Source organism: Salmo salar, chromosome 02, assembly GCF_965601325.2.
Source record: "Salmo salar chromosome 02, fSalSal1, whole genome shotgun sequence".
NCBI lineage: Eukaryota > Metazoa > Chordata > Actinopteri > Salmoniformes > Salmonidae > Salmo > Salmo salar.
Window position 1 is genome coordinate 89787815 of NC_138292.1, and position 14848 is coordinate 89802662.

A 14848-nucleotide genomic window follows, 5' to 3' on the forward strand; every position below is an offset into this window, starting at 1 on the left:
TAGGGGGGCTAATTAATATTTTAGGACTAGCGTCGTCAATGATTCCTACCCTTTAACTTTTTGTCTGAAAATAAAAAATAAACATTTTACTCAACTGCGTTACCCACTCCAGTGAGCAGATGGCGGTCTGGGAATTTAAGGTAAGGCTGTTGGTGTGACGTATAATCTAGTGGACGAAACTCTTCTTTCAACAGCAGCAACAGTTAGTCAGCCACCTCGGTAGCTTGCTAGACAAAATAGCCGAACCAATAAAGCTCTTTAGACGCATTCGTGTATATTAGCCACTGTGTTTAAAACCCACTACTGTCGTCTAGTTAGTTATCAGATTTAATTTCATATTTACGGTGTTGTTGTTATTGGTCAGCTAGCGGGCTGGATAAGTTAGCATTAGCCTAGCTAACATCCCCGACCATGAGTTCACTGAGCTACTCTCCTGCTAAAGAAGAGGGTGTTAGCTCGACGGAGAAAGATGGACTGTGGCTGAACGTTGTCGTGAAAGAAGAGGAGGAAGAAGAGGATGTCTCAGTAAAACATGAAGTAGAGGGTGAGGCTGTTACAGTGAAAGAAGAAGAGGAAGACGCGTTCAGAGTGAAAGAGGAGGAGGAAGAGAAAGAGGAGGATGGGGAGATGACTGTCACATCCCAAAAGGAGGAAACTGGATTTCTGGGCTCGATTTCTCAAACGCATCTTAAGACATCCAACGATGAACTTAGCCGTAAGATGGTTTTGAGAAACCGTTCACTGAGTAACACTAGTAAGTACTGTTGTTGTACCCCATCAGAACCCTAAATAACCTTTTTTTACTCCAATGTTTAGAAACAATGTAAATCAACACTGTATAGCCTCAACATGGTTAAAACTATAATGTTGATATCATGGATGGTCAGTCCTTGCATCCATAGGTCTGTCTATGAATTTGAAAGTAGTTACATTTCTCCAACCCCATCATCTTATTACCAAAACAGTGTTTGAACTGCAGATTGGTTGATTGATGTGTGTTTTTTTTTAAACAGCAACAAAATGGCTGCCCAGAGACTTGGTTTGGTAAACAGCTGAGGGATGGGGGAAGGAGAAATGTAACCACTCTCAAATTCATAGAGAAAGCTATTGTAGAAACCGTAACCCAACACCTAGCTACCCCGTCTAGAAGTTCAGACTTCTTGGCATAACAGTTATAAGGTGTTGACTTGACAGTCGCTGGACCCAACTTTGAGTTAAGCTCAGGGCTATCCCCTGAATTCACTTCACGATAAATACAGACTGGCCATCCATGAGGTCAAAATTATTGTTTTAAACAGATTTCAAGGATATATAGTATATTCTAGAATTCATCCATGATGTCATAATGATAGTTTAACCAGGTTTCTAGGCGATATAGTATATTCTAAAATTCATCCATGATGTCATAATGATAGTTTAACCAGGTTTCTAGGCTATATAGTATATTCTAGAATTTATCCATGATGTCATAATGATAGTTTAACCAGGTTTCTAGGCTATATAGTATATTCTAGATTTCATCCATGATGTCATAATGATAGTTTAACCAGGTTTCTAGGCTATATAGTATATTGTAGAATTCATCCATGATGTCATAATGATAGTTTAACCAGGTTTCTAGGATATATAGTATATTCTAGAATTCATCCCTGATGTCATAATGATAGTTTAACCAGGTTTCTAGGCTATATAGTATATTCTAGAATTCATCCCTGATGTCCTAATGATAGTTTAACCAGGTTTCTAGGCTATATGGTATATTCTATAATTACCAGTGTAGATTTCCTGTGGGGGGCAAATTATTACAGCTGTTGATAAGTCATTGTATAATATTCAGCCAATTTTTTTTCATGCCAATACATGAAAGGCGAAACATACCTAGATTCAATAACGTTCATGAATTGGTTTGAAACCTTTGTTTTAAACCCTTCTCAAAGTTGGTCCCGTGATGGATTTGTGAAAAACGGTTTGTCAAAAAACACTTTTATTTATTTAAATGTAACCTTTATTTAACTAGGCAAGTCAGTTAAGATTAAGAACAAATTCTTATTTCCAATGATGGCCTACCGCCGGACGACGCTGGGCCAATTGTGCGCCACCCTATGGGACTCCCAATCACGTCCGGTTGTGATACAGCCTGTAGTGACGCTGCAAGCACAGAGATAAAATGTCTTAGACCGCTTTGCCACTCGGGAGCCCCAAAATCATGTTCTAGTGCTGTCCCCAACTAAAATAAATCTTGGTCAACCAAGAGTTATCTGTTCTTTCTATCAATCGCTCCATGTGTTTTAATAAAATCAACTGTATGTACGTAACTTGTCTAATGCTTTAAGATAGGTGGGACGTTAGCATTGGCCAACATCCGGTGTAATGGCAGAGCGCCAAATTCAAATGAAATTACTATAAATATTAAACTTTCATGAAATCACAAGTGCAATACATCAAAATAAAGCTTAACTTGTTGTTAATCCAGCCAAGGTGTCAGATTTCAAAAAGGCTTTACGGCGAAAGCATACCATGCGATTATGTTAGGACACCGCCTAACCACAAAAAGCCATACAGACATTTTCCAGCCAAGGAGAGGAGTCACAAAAATCAGAAATAGCTTTTAAATTAATCACTGACCTTTGATCTTCATCTGGTTGCACTCCCAGGACTCCATGTATTGTGTAACATGTTTGTTTTGTTCGATAAAGTTAATCTTTATACCCAAAAACCTCAGTTTAAATTGGCGCGTTATGTTCAGTAATGCATTGTCTCAAAAACATCCGGTGAAATTGCAGAGAGCCAAATCAAATTACAGAAATACTCATCATAAACATTGAAAGATACAAGTGTTATACATAGGCTTAAACTACAAACTTCAGAATTCCCACTTCCTGGTTGGATTTTTCTCAGGTTTTTGCCTGCCATACGAGTTCTGTTATACTCACAGACATTATTTTAACAGTTTTGGAAACTTTAGAGTGTTTTCTATCCAATATATACATGTCCTAGCTTCTGGGCCTGAGTAACAGGCAGTTTACATAGGGCACCTTATTCATCCAAGCTACTCAATACCATCCCTGTTCCCAAAGAAGTTAAGCATGCTGTTTGGTTAAATAATTACAGATACACAAGTTACTTGAGGGAGCCAGTCATCAATAAAACCGAGAAAAACTCTTCCCTCCTCCTGCTGCTGGACTTTGTAAATTCTGCCGTTGTGCTCCTGAAGTTTTCAGTAATTAACTACACCAGCGGTCGTCAAACTTTTCTGTTTAGAGTGATAATGTATCTTACCATTTCTACCGATCTGCGGGCCAGTTATGATTTTCATATTCACATTTTACTGGAACAGTTTCATTTAATTTATAATAGTATCTCAAAATTATTGTCTGTGATTAATCTACATTCTATCTAAATCAAAATGAAAATTATACAAATCTAAAAGTAACTTTTATTGCCATTGCCAACTATGTAAAAAAATTGCCTACATAACAAATATAAACCTTGCAGCTTGCAGGTAGAAAATATCCTGATTTAAAAAAAAAAAATAAAAAAAATAACCTAGAAATCACATTGGCTGCACATGGCCTGTCTACAACAAACTTGAAACATTGTATCAACTATCAACTGGGTCCTCCTGTATAAAATATTCTAGGCCCTCAGTTTCCTACTCCAGTGAGTTTGGGACAGACACAGCTGTCGGCTATTTGTGCAAAGGATAAGAAGTAATCAGGTATTTTTTTACATTTCCACTGGATAAGAGCGTTACATTTTTCCCTTTCATGCCAAGTGGAAATATTTTATGAAAATACTTTGAGGAACTATTGTCATAAGCAATTGATTTGGTTTAGACTTTGCTTCTTTTTTTTTTTTTCACCTTTATTTAAGCAGGTAGGCTAGTTGAGAACAAGTTCTCATTTACAATTGCGACCTGGCCAAGATAAAGCAAAGCAGTTTGACACATACAACAACAGAGTTACACATGGAGTAAAACAAACATACAGTCAATAATATGGTAGAAAAATAAGTCTATATACAAAGTGAGCAAATAAGGTGAGATAAGGGAGGTAAAGGCAAAAAAGGCCATGGTGGCGAAGTAAATACAATATAGCAAGTAAAACACTGGAATAGTAGATTTGCAGTGGAAGAAAGTGAAAAGTAGAAATAGAAAGAATGGGGTGCAAACGAGCAAAATAAAATAAATAAATACAGTAGGGGAAGAGGTAGTTGTTTGGGCTAAATTATAGATGGGCTATGTACAGGTGCAGTAATCTGTGAGCTGCTCTGACAGTTGGTGCTTAAAGCTAGTGAGGGAGATAAGTGTTTCCAGTTTCAGAGATTTTTGTAGTTCGTTCCAGTCATTGGCAGCAGAGAACTTGAACGAGAGGCGGCCGAAGGGGGAATTGGCTTTGGGGGTGACCGGAGATATACCTGCTGGAGCGCGTGCTACAGATGGATGCTGCTATGGTGACCAGCGAGCTGAGATAAGGGGGAACTTTACCTAGCAGGGTCTTGTAGATGACCTGGAGCCAGTGGGTTTGGCGACGAGTATGAATCAAGGGCCAGCCAACGAGAGCGTACAGGTCGCAGTGGTGGGTAATATATGGGGCTTTGGTGACAAAACGGATGGCACTGTGATAGACTGCATCCAATTTATTGAGTAGGGTATTGGAGGCTATTTTGTAAATGACATCGCCGAAGTCGAGGATCGGTAGGATGGTCAGTTTTATGAGGGTATGTTTGGTAGCGTGAGTGAAAGATGCTTTGTTGCGAAATAGGAAGCCAATTCTAGATTTAACTTTGGATTGGAGATGTATGATGTGAGTCTGGATGGAGAGTTTACAGTCTAACCAGACACCTAGGTATTTGTAGTTGTCCACATATTCTAAGTCAGAACCGTCCAGAGTAGTGATACTGGACGGGCGGGCAGGTGCAGGCAGCGATCGGTTGAAGAGCATGCATTTAGTTTTACTTGTATTTAAGAGCAGTTGGAGGCCACAGAAGGAGAGTTGTATGGCATTGAAGCTCGTCTGGAGGGTTGTTAACACAGTGTCCAAAGAATGGCCAGAACTATACAGAATGGTGTCGTCTGCGTAGCGGTGGATCAGAGACTCACCAGCAGCAAGAGCGACATCATTGATGTATACAGAGAAGAGGGTCGGCCCAAGAATTGAACCCTGTGGCACCCCCATAGAGACTGCCAGAGGCCCGGACAACAGGCCCTCCGATTTGACACACTGAACTCTATCAGAGAAGTAGTTGGTGAACCAGGCGAGGCAATCATTTGAGAAACCAAGGCTATTCAGTCTGCCGATGAGGATGTGGTGATTGACAGAGTCGAAAGCCTTGGCCAGGTCAATGAATATGGCTGCAGTATTGTTTCTTATCGATGGCGGTTAAGATATCGTTTAGGACCTTGAGCGTGGCTGAGGTGCACTTGCTGTTTGAGGTGAAGAAACATTTGCTTTGAGAAGCTCCACAACTCATTAGTGGTGGTGCATTAAGACAATCAGAAATACTATCAGACATCCCCAAATGGGCACATTTATAGGCCTACATTTGCACACAGGCCAGGTAGACTCGTCCTACTTCTATATGCATAATTATGTGTGCGACTTTACTCAACATTGACAGGAGTGTTTCAAACAAAAGACAATTAATAAATTGACAAAACTGACGTGTCTTGCGGGGTAAGGTCTGGGTGGTCTGCCAGGGGCCGTTTCATTTAATGTCTGTTTGGGTCGGCATGGGGAATGATTGTATTTCCCCATAGTATGTTGTACCGAAGTTGACTGACTGAAAGGGAGTGTAACTTTATGATTATTGTTGGATTCGGGCAAAACTTTGAACATTAAGATATTAAAGACATGAGAGATCAGACGCAGAGTATATAAAGGAGTGAGATCTGTAGAAAGACAGTGGCTGTGGAATGTGCTGGGTGGACGGGAGGAGATCACAGGTTTGCTTTAGGGGAAGCGGCTGGACATCTGTGGATTAGGCGAAGTAGGGGTTGCGGTCAGGAGGTCAGGTCAGATCCCCTGAAGGGAGTAATAAGGGTTTAGTATCCTGTTACCCTCTTCCTGTCGACCCAGAAGATGTAAGGATTGGAGAGAAGGAGACTCCTTATGTTACGCTGGGAAAACAGTTTGTGGGCACAGAAATACTAAATCATTTCAGAGTTTGCTATATCCAATGTTTTTTAATCCAAGATGGCGTAGCAGTATGACGTGATTGTTGTTGTAAATGTTATGTTTTTTTACGTATATATTGCAAAATATTTCAATCTCTTTTTCCATGTTTAAATTAAATATACCTTCCGGAAATCCGCCTCACCCAATGTGATACGGATCTGCTATTTTTTTTTAGACCTTATAGCTAGAACCTCCATCAGAACCTAGCCATCAGAAGCTAACCAGCTACTAGCTATTTAGTCATTTTTACATTTTAGTCATTTAGCAGACGCTCTTATCCAGAGCGACTTACAGTAGTGAATGCATTCTTTTTCATACATTTTTTTTTTCTTCCGTACTAGTCCCCCGTTTTTAGCCACCGCTTTACCTTTTTAGCTCAGACACCAGCCGCTTTTTGCCTGGATAATACCTGCCAGTCTGCACAGCGCGATATCAACCCTGAGCATATCGGACTGTTTTTCTCCACTAGATCACTGTATTCCTGCCGCAAGCTCTGGACCATTACACCGGATAATCACAGCTAGCTAGCTGCCACCGAGTGACCCAGCCCCAAAGCTAGCCTTGGGCCAGGCCCATCTCCCCGCCTGCTCAGTGGACCCTATGATCACTCGGCTACACAGCTGATGCCTCCCAGACTCTTCACTAAGACGACTAGAAGCCACTACATCACTGGATTCCTGCCGTAAGCTCTGGAACTTTGCACCGGAGTGGCTATAGTGGCTAACACCCTTGTCCTGAAGCTAGCACCAGTTAGCCTTGAGCCAGGTGCATCTCCCGGCTAGCAAGGTCTGCCGACGCAATTCCGTCAGATGTGCCCTCAACCGGCCTTTGCCAGACGTCGGTGATGCCCTTGTCCCGAAGCTAGCACTAGTTAGCCTCGAGCCAGGCGCATCTCCCGGCTAGCGTAGTAACGACTACCTAACGGCTTCCCTGTTTCATATATTCCTGTTCACTGGACCCTATGATCACTTGGCTACATAGCTGATGCCTGCTGGATTGTTCATTAATCACGGGTCTCCATTTTGTTTATTTTGTTTATCTGTCGACCCCAGCCTCGAACTCAGGCCCTGTATGTAGTTAACTGATCCCCTCTGCCCATTCATCGCCATTTTACCTGTTGTTGTCTTAGCTGATTACCTGTTGTCTTACCCGTTGTTGTCTTAGCTAGCTCTCCCGATCAACACCTGTGATTGCTTTGTCTCTCTAATGTCAATATGCCTTGTATACTGTTGTTTAGGGTAGTTATCATTGTTTTATTTTACTGCGGAGCCCCTAGTCCCACTCAACATGCCTCGGAGAACTCTTTTGTCCCACCTCCTCCAGAGATGCAACCTTTCTTATCGTAACTCAATGCCTAGGTTTACCTCCACTGTACCCGCACCCTACCATACCCCTGTCTGTACCTTATGCCTTGAATCTATCCTACCACGCCCAGAAATCTGCTCCTTTTATTCTCTGTTCACAACGCACTAGACGACCAATTCTGATAGCCTTTAGCCGTACCCTCATCCTACTCCTCTGTTCCTCGGGTGATGTAGAGGTTAACCCAGGCCCTGTGTGTCCCCAGGCGCTCTCATTTGTTGACTTCTGTAACCGTAAAAGCCTTGGTTTCATGCATGTTAACTTCTATGGGATGTGAGCGTCCCACTCTATTCAACAGCCAGTGGAAGACCGTGGCGCGAAATACAAAACCTTAAAAATACTATAACTTCAATTTCTCAAACATATTACTATTTTACACCATTTGAAAGATAAGACTCTCGTTAATCCAACCACATTGTTACGATTTCAAAAAGGCTTTACAGCGAAAGCAAAACATTAGATTATGTCCAGAGAGTACCCTCCCAAAAATAATCACACAGCCATTTTCAAAGCAAGCATATATGTCACAAAAACCAAAACCACAGCTAAATGCAGCACTAACCTTTGATTATCGTCATCAGATGACACTCCTAGGACATTATGTTATACAATACATGCATGTTTTGTTCAATCAAGTTCATATTTATATCAAAAAACAGCTTTTTACATTAGCATGTGATGTTCAGAACTAGCATACCCACCGCAAACTTCCGGTGAATTTACTAAATTACTCACGATAAACATTGACAAAAAACATAAATTATTTTAAGAATTATAGATACAGAACTCCTTTATGCAATCACAGTGTCAGATTTTAAAATAGCTTTTCGATGAAAGCACATTTTGCAATATTCTGAGTACATAGCCCGGCCATCACGGCTAGCTAATTTGACACCCACCAAGTTTGGCCCTCACCAAACTTTTGATTTACTATAAGAAAAATTGGATTACCTTTGCTGTTCTTCGTCAGAATACACTCCCAGGACTTCTACTTCAACAACAAATGTTGTTTTGGTTCGAAATAATCCATAGTTATATCCAAATAGCTCAGTTTTATTCGTGCGTTCAAGTCACTATCCGAAGGGTGACGCGCCGGCGCATTTCGTGACAAAAAATGTCAAAATATTCCATTACCGTACTTCGAAACATGTCAAACGCTGTTTAAAATCAACTTTTATGCTATTTTTCTCGTAAAATAGCGATAATATTCCAACCGGGCGACGTTGTATTCGTTCAAACACAAAGAAAAAAATGGAGTCGTCTCGTGCACGCGCGCTCCAGTGTCACAAAAACTCCTGCTGTTTTTCGCCCAGAGACTGGAGAGCTCTCATTCCACTTTCTGGCGCCTTCTGAGAGCCAATGAAAGCCTTAGAAAATGTCACGTTACAGCAGAGATGCTGTATTTCTGATAGAGATGCCCTAGAAGGAGAACAAATTGTCAGACAGGGCACTTCCTGTATAGAATCTTCTCAGGTTTTGGCCTGCCATATGAGTTCTGTTATACTCACAGACACCATTCAAACAGTTTTAGAAACTTTAGAGTGTTTTCTATCCAAATCTACTAATAATATGCATATTCTAGTTCCTGGGCCCGAGTAGCAGGCCGTTTAATTTGGGTACGTTTTTCGTCCGGCCGTGAAAATACTGCCCCCTACCCAAGAGAGGTTAATGCAACTGCTGTGTCAGATTTCAAAAAAGCTTTACGGCTAAAGCAAATTTTGCAATAATCTGAGTACAGCGCTCAGATATCAAAACAAGCCTTGCAGATACCCGCCATTTGAGTCAACAGAAATGACAAAAATAAATAAATATTCACTTACCTTTGATGATCTTCATCGGAATGCACTCCCAGGAATCCCAGTTCCAGAATAAATGTTCGTTTTGTTCGATAAAGTCCATTTATGTCCAAATACCTCCTTTTTGTTCTCGCGTTTAGTCCAGTACTCCAAATGCAGGAAGCGCGTGCAAAATGTCACGACGAAAAGTCAAAAAAAGTTATATTTACGTTTGTAGAAACATGTCAAACAATGTATAGCATCAATCTTTAGGATGTTTTTAACATAAATCTTCAGTAATATTCCAACCGGACAATTCCAATGTCTTCAAAAAAGAAAAGGAACACAGCTGACTCTCACGGGAGTGCGCGCCACTGAACTCATGTCATTCTCTCACTCATCTACTTCCAGGAGCTCATATTCTCTCCCTATTCACAGTAGAAGCATGAAACAACGTTCTAAAGACTGTTGACATCTAGTGGAAGCCTTAGGAAGTGCAAAATGAACCCTAAGTCACTGTATACTGTATAGGCAATCACTTGAAAAACTACAAACCTCAGATTTCCACACTTCCTGGTTGGATTTTTCTCAGGTTTTTGCCTGCCATATGAGTTCTGTTATACTCACAGACATCATTCAAACAGTTTTAGAAACTGCAGAGTGTTTTCTATCCAAATCTACTAATAATATGCATATCCTACCTTCTGAGCCTGAGTAGCAGGAAGTTTACTACGGGCACGCCTTTCATCCGGACATCAAAATACTGCCCCCTGCCCATGAGAAGTTAAGACAATTGTCAAATAATTTTAACATTCATTACAGACTTCAATTGTTGTATAACATCAAGGCTAGCTGTTGGCATCACCTTTTACAGTGGATTACCGCTGTTGTGGGCCTTTAATCATCTGTCTGACTTTGTTGTTCACACAGGAGAGATACTTAACTATCGTGGATCCTCTGGGGAGCCTCAACAACCTCGTGATGCTGAAGAGGCAGAGAAGAGTCTCTCCAGATCAAAACACCTCAATAAACACCTTCAGAGATCCACAGGGAAGAGAACTCACTGCTGCTCTGACTGTGGGAAGAGATTCACCTCATCAGGCATTAAAATTCATCAGAGAACACACACAGGAGAGAAATCTTATAGCTGTGATCAATGTGGGAAGAGTTTTGGTCGATCTGAAAAGCTGACAGTGCACCAGAGAATACACACAGGCGAGAAACCTTATAGCTGTGATCAATGTGGGAAGAGTTTTGGTCAATCTGGCTCTCTGACTCAACACCAGAGAATACATACAGAAGAGAAACCTTATAGCTGTGATCAATGTGGGAAGAGTTTTGGTCAATCTGGCTCTCTGACTCGACACCAGAGAACACACACAGGAGAGAAATCTTATAGCTGTGGTCAATGTGGGAAGAGTTTTGGTCGATCTGGCTCTCTGACTCTACACAAGAGAACACACACAGGAGAGAAACCTTATAGCTGTGGTCAATGTGGGAAGAGTTTTACTACATCTAGCACTCTGACTCTACACCAGAGAACACACACAGGAGAGAAACCTTATAGCTGTGATCAATGTGGGAAGAGTTTTGGTCAATCTGGCCATCTAGTATCACACCAGAGAATACATACAGGAGAGAGAACTTACAGCTGTGATCGATGTGGGAAGAGTTTTGGTCGATCTGGAGAGCTGACAGTGCACCAGAGAACACACACAGGAGAGAAACCTTATAGCTGTGGTCAATGTGGGAAGAGTTTTGGTCAATCTGGAGAGCTGACAGTGCACCAGAGAACACACACAGGAGAGAAACCTTATAGCTGTGGTCAATGTGGGAAGAGTTTTTCTCGATCTGGCTCTCTGACTCTACACAAGAGAGCACACACAGGAGAGAAACCCTATAGCTGTGATCAGTGTGACAAGAGATACTTTGATAAAAGATCTCTGATCAAACATCAGAAAATACATGGAGTTATTTCATGATATCAATGAAAACATTTCACAATATAGAATGTTTTTAACATTGTAGCAGGAGTATTTTAAGGTATTTCACAATGTAGAACCCTAAAGGTTTGTCCCATTCAATTGATTTCAGCGTGATGTGGATATTAGCCTCAGGGGAAAAATCCAGGCTCTGAATTGAAAGAGAACTATTTATGTGATTTAACAGAGTGACTAACAAAAAGACTTGTGTTCCACTTACCACGTTGGTGACCCACTTGAATCGCAATGTAACACTTCAAAATGTAGTGATCTGTTTTCTACAAATTGTCTTCTAACCAGTGATGTACACACTGGTGGTTTATGAGCTGTTAGTTTTAACAGGACGTTCAACCTCATCTCCCTCCTCTCGCACAACCTGATTTCCCCCCTAATCGATATCAGTGATTTATTGCTACTTGTCAAAACAACAGCGTTTTTGGTGCTTGTGCAGTTTATAAGGTGCTTGTTTAAAAAAATACAAGTAATATGATTATTGTGGCAGATGTTTGTGTATATAGCACATTTTATGTTTAGATTTGGACATGTTAAAACTGTGTTTTGACATTAGGGCTATCCCACCTAGCAAAATGTCATTGAAAAGACATTGAAAATAAGACTATGCAATCAAATATTTCATATTTACAATTCATGTAACATTTAGTAATGATAATTATTGATGCAACCAACTGACAATTTTTGGTACAATTATATTGACATTGTTGCCCTGCTTTTAGAATATCAGGGTTCATTCTCAGATGTGCCAACCCAAATGTACTAGAGCATGACATTGGGGACTGGTCCCGATCCAACAACATGCCTATCGAGTGAACCCTGAGAAGAGAGAGAAGCTCTGCAGTGAGGTGGAAAGTTACTACGGATATTGCAGGAGTTTCCTCTTGAAATCAGACATGTCCGTGGTAAGGACAACTTGGTTGCTGATAGTCTCAAGGGTGGGCAGTTAAAAAGTTTTGTTTAGCCATTGCTTTGTTATGGATCACAATTTATTTTCACTGCACCTTTTTCCTGTATTGGAGATGAGTTTTGTTTGGGCTCATTCCAAGGGGACGAGAGTTCTAGAAGCTAGTGAGTTTTAGGATTCTATAGAAAGAAAAAGGAGAGAAAAATAATACTGTTGTACATTATTATTTAAAAAAATGTTTTTCTTGTTTTTAATTGTTGACAGCCAGTAGACACCATGTTTATATTGTAGAAGGTGAAGCTTTGTAGTTGATTGTAATATGAAATGGAAGTTTTCTTTTGGTGGTGGGCAAACTTGTCCAACAAAAGCATAGGATATATTTGTTGTCTTAAGGGGGAAGGTGTTACAGGCTTTGTTTTTCCATTTATGTTTTGAGGTTGGACTTTAGCACGTCTAGCTCGTTAGCACGTCTAGCTCCGTTAGCACGTCTAGCACCGTTAGCACGTCTAGCTCCGTTAGCACGTCTAGCTAATAGCTCGTTAGCACGTAGGACGCACTGATTGGTGTCACCTCGTTAGTCAGTGTGTGTTACACCTGTGCTGGCTTGTCCATCTCGTTAGTGGGAAGGTGTTTCACCTGAGCTGGTCCAGGTTCTATTTAAGAGTGTCTGGCCCAGTGCTCCAGTTGTCTTGATACATGTGGAGAGTCAACACCTTTAGTTGCGCCACGTTTTTGGTTTGCTTCCTGTCTTTAAGTTTGGTGTGGGTTTTTCTTTTGTTTGCCTCTTCTTGGGCAGATTTAGTGGGTCTCATGGTGGGTGTCTTTTAGGTCCAAGTTATTGTTACTAGTCAACTTTCAGTGGACACCCCCATAGTGTCTTTCAGAGACCTTCCTAAAAAACAAGATTTTGGGTTGGATATTGCATCCAATTAATATTTGAATCAATGACATTTCCTTAAGGTGCTCATTAGTATTTCAGTTGTTAGTCTTCTGTTTGTTGTGTACTAAATATAATATTAAACATGACATATTATTTCCTAACCATTCACAATGCTGGCTGAGGTACGAGTAAAACATGACATATTATTTCATAACCATTCACAATGCTGGCTGAGGTACGAGTAAAACATGACATATTATTTCCTAACCATTCACAATGCTGGCTGAGGTACGAGTAAAACATAACATATTATTTCCTAACCATTCACAATGCTGGCTGAGGTACGAGTAAAACATGACATATTATTTCCTAACCATTCACAATGCTGGCTGAGGTACGAGTAAAACATGACATATTATTCCCTAACCGAGAATAATTACAAGGATCATATTTCACAATCATTCCCACTGCTGATATTCACAGAGAATAATTACAAGGATCATATTTCTCAGCTGCATTGACCTGCAGACATCAGACACCACCTTTCCGTTATGCACATGTGACTGAAATGTAACCAATCACACAAATTACTGAGACAGCTTTGATGGCCCAATAAAAAAAACAGCAAGTTTCTACCAGCTAATGGGATAATTCCAGTGCAGTACATGTGTAAAGGGTGTAGACTCTACAAGGGTGTAGAGGGATAATTCCAGTGCAGTACATGTGTAGAGGGATACTGGAAATCAACCAATCCTCCATTGCTAATGCAATAGAAAGGTCAAATGCTTTATTATCTAAAATTGTAAAGTTCTGGGCGACAGAGAGAAATAAAATGGTGCAGTTTGAGGCCATGTGGGAGGATGCAGGAGCTGGAGATGGAGGTGTGTTCTAGTGGGTCTGGACAGGTGTGATGTAGTTAATGGAGATGGAGGTGTGTTCTAGTGGACAGGTGTGATGTAGTTAATGGAGATGGGGGTGTGTTCTAGTGGGTCTGGACAGGTGTGATGTAGTTAATGGAGGTGTGTTCTAGTGGACAGGTGTGATGTAGTTAATGGAGATGGAGGTGTGTTCTAGTGGGTCTGGCAGGTGTGATGTAGTTAATGGAGATGGAGGTGTGTTCTAGTGGGTCTGGGCAGGTGTGATGTAGTTAATGGAGATGGAGGTGTGTTCTAGTGGGACTGGCAGGTGTGATGTAGTTAATGGAGATGGAGGTGTGTTCTAGTGGGTCTGGGCAGGTGTGATGTAGTTAATGGAGATGGAGGTGTGTTCTAGTGGGTCTGGGCAGGTGTGATGTAGTTAATGGAGATGGAGGTGTGTTCTAGTGGGTCTGGACAGGTGTGATGTAGTTAATGGAGATGGAGGTGTGTTCTAGTGGGTCTGGACAGGTGTGATGTAGTTAATGGAGATGGAGGTGTGTTCTAGTGGGTCTGGACAGGTGTGATGTAGTTAATGGAGATGGAGGTGTGTTCTAGTGGGTCTGGACAGGTGTGATGTAGTTAATGGAGATGGAGGTGTGTTCTAGTGGCATAGGCAAGATGCAGTAGATGGTATAGAGTACAGTATATACATATGAGATGAGTAATGTAAGGTAAGTAAACATTATATAATATAAAGTGGCTAGTGATAAATAGATTACATCAATTTTTCCATTATTAAAGTGGCTGGAGTTGAGTCAGTATGTTGGCAGCAGCCACTCAATGTTAGTGATGGCTGTTTAACAGTCTGATGTCCTTGAGATAGAAGCTGTTTTTCAG

At 41.0% G+C, this 14848-nt stretch overlaps 1 protein-coding gene across 1 annotated transcript; it reads left to right on the forward strand.

Moving 5' to 3' along the window:
* The first annotated feature begins 180 nt into the window (after positions 1-180).
* LOC145864028 (uncharacterized) lies at positions 181-13255 on the forward strand. Its single transcript, XM_082968931.1, has 2 exons — positions 181-754; positions 10244-13255. The coding sequence occupies exons 1-2, from the start codon at positions 412-414 to the stop codon at positions 11293-11295; spliced, it is 1395 nt and encodes a 464-aa protein (XP_082825057.1). The 5' UTR covers positions 181-411; the 3' UTR covers positions 11296-13255.
* Positions 13256-14848: the final 1593 nt, after the last annotated feature.

What these genes read in the sequence shown, in the direction of transcription:
- LOC145864028 (XM_082968931.1), top strand. Translation starts at nt 412, where the DNA reads ATGAGTTCACTGAGCTACTCTCCTGCTAAAGAAGAGGGTGTTAGCTCG. An exon ending in CCGTTCACTGAGTAACACTA is followed by an intron (nt 755 to 10,243) that starts GTAAGTACTGTT and finishes TTGTTCACACAG; the next exon opens with GAGAGATACTTAACTATCGT.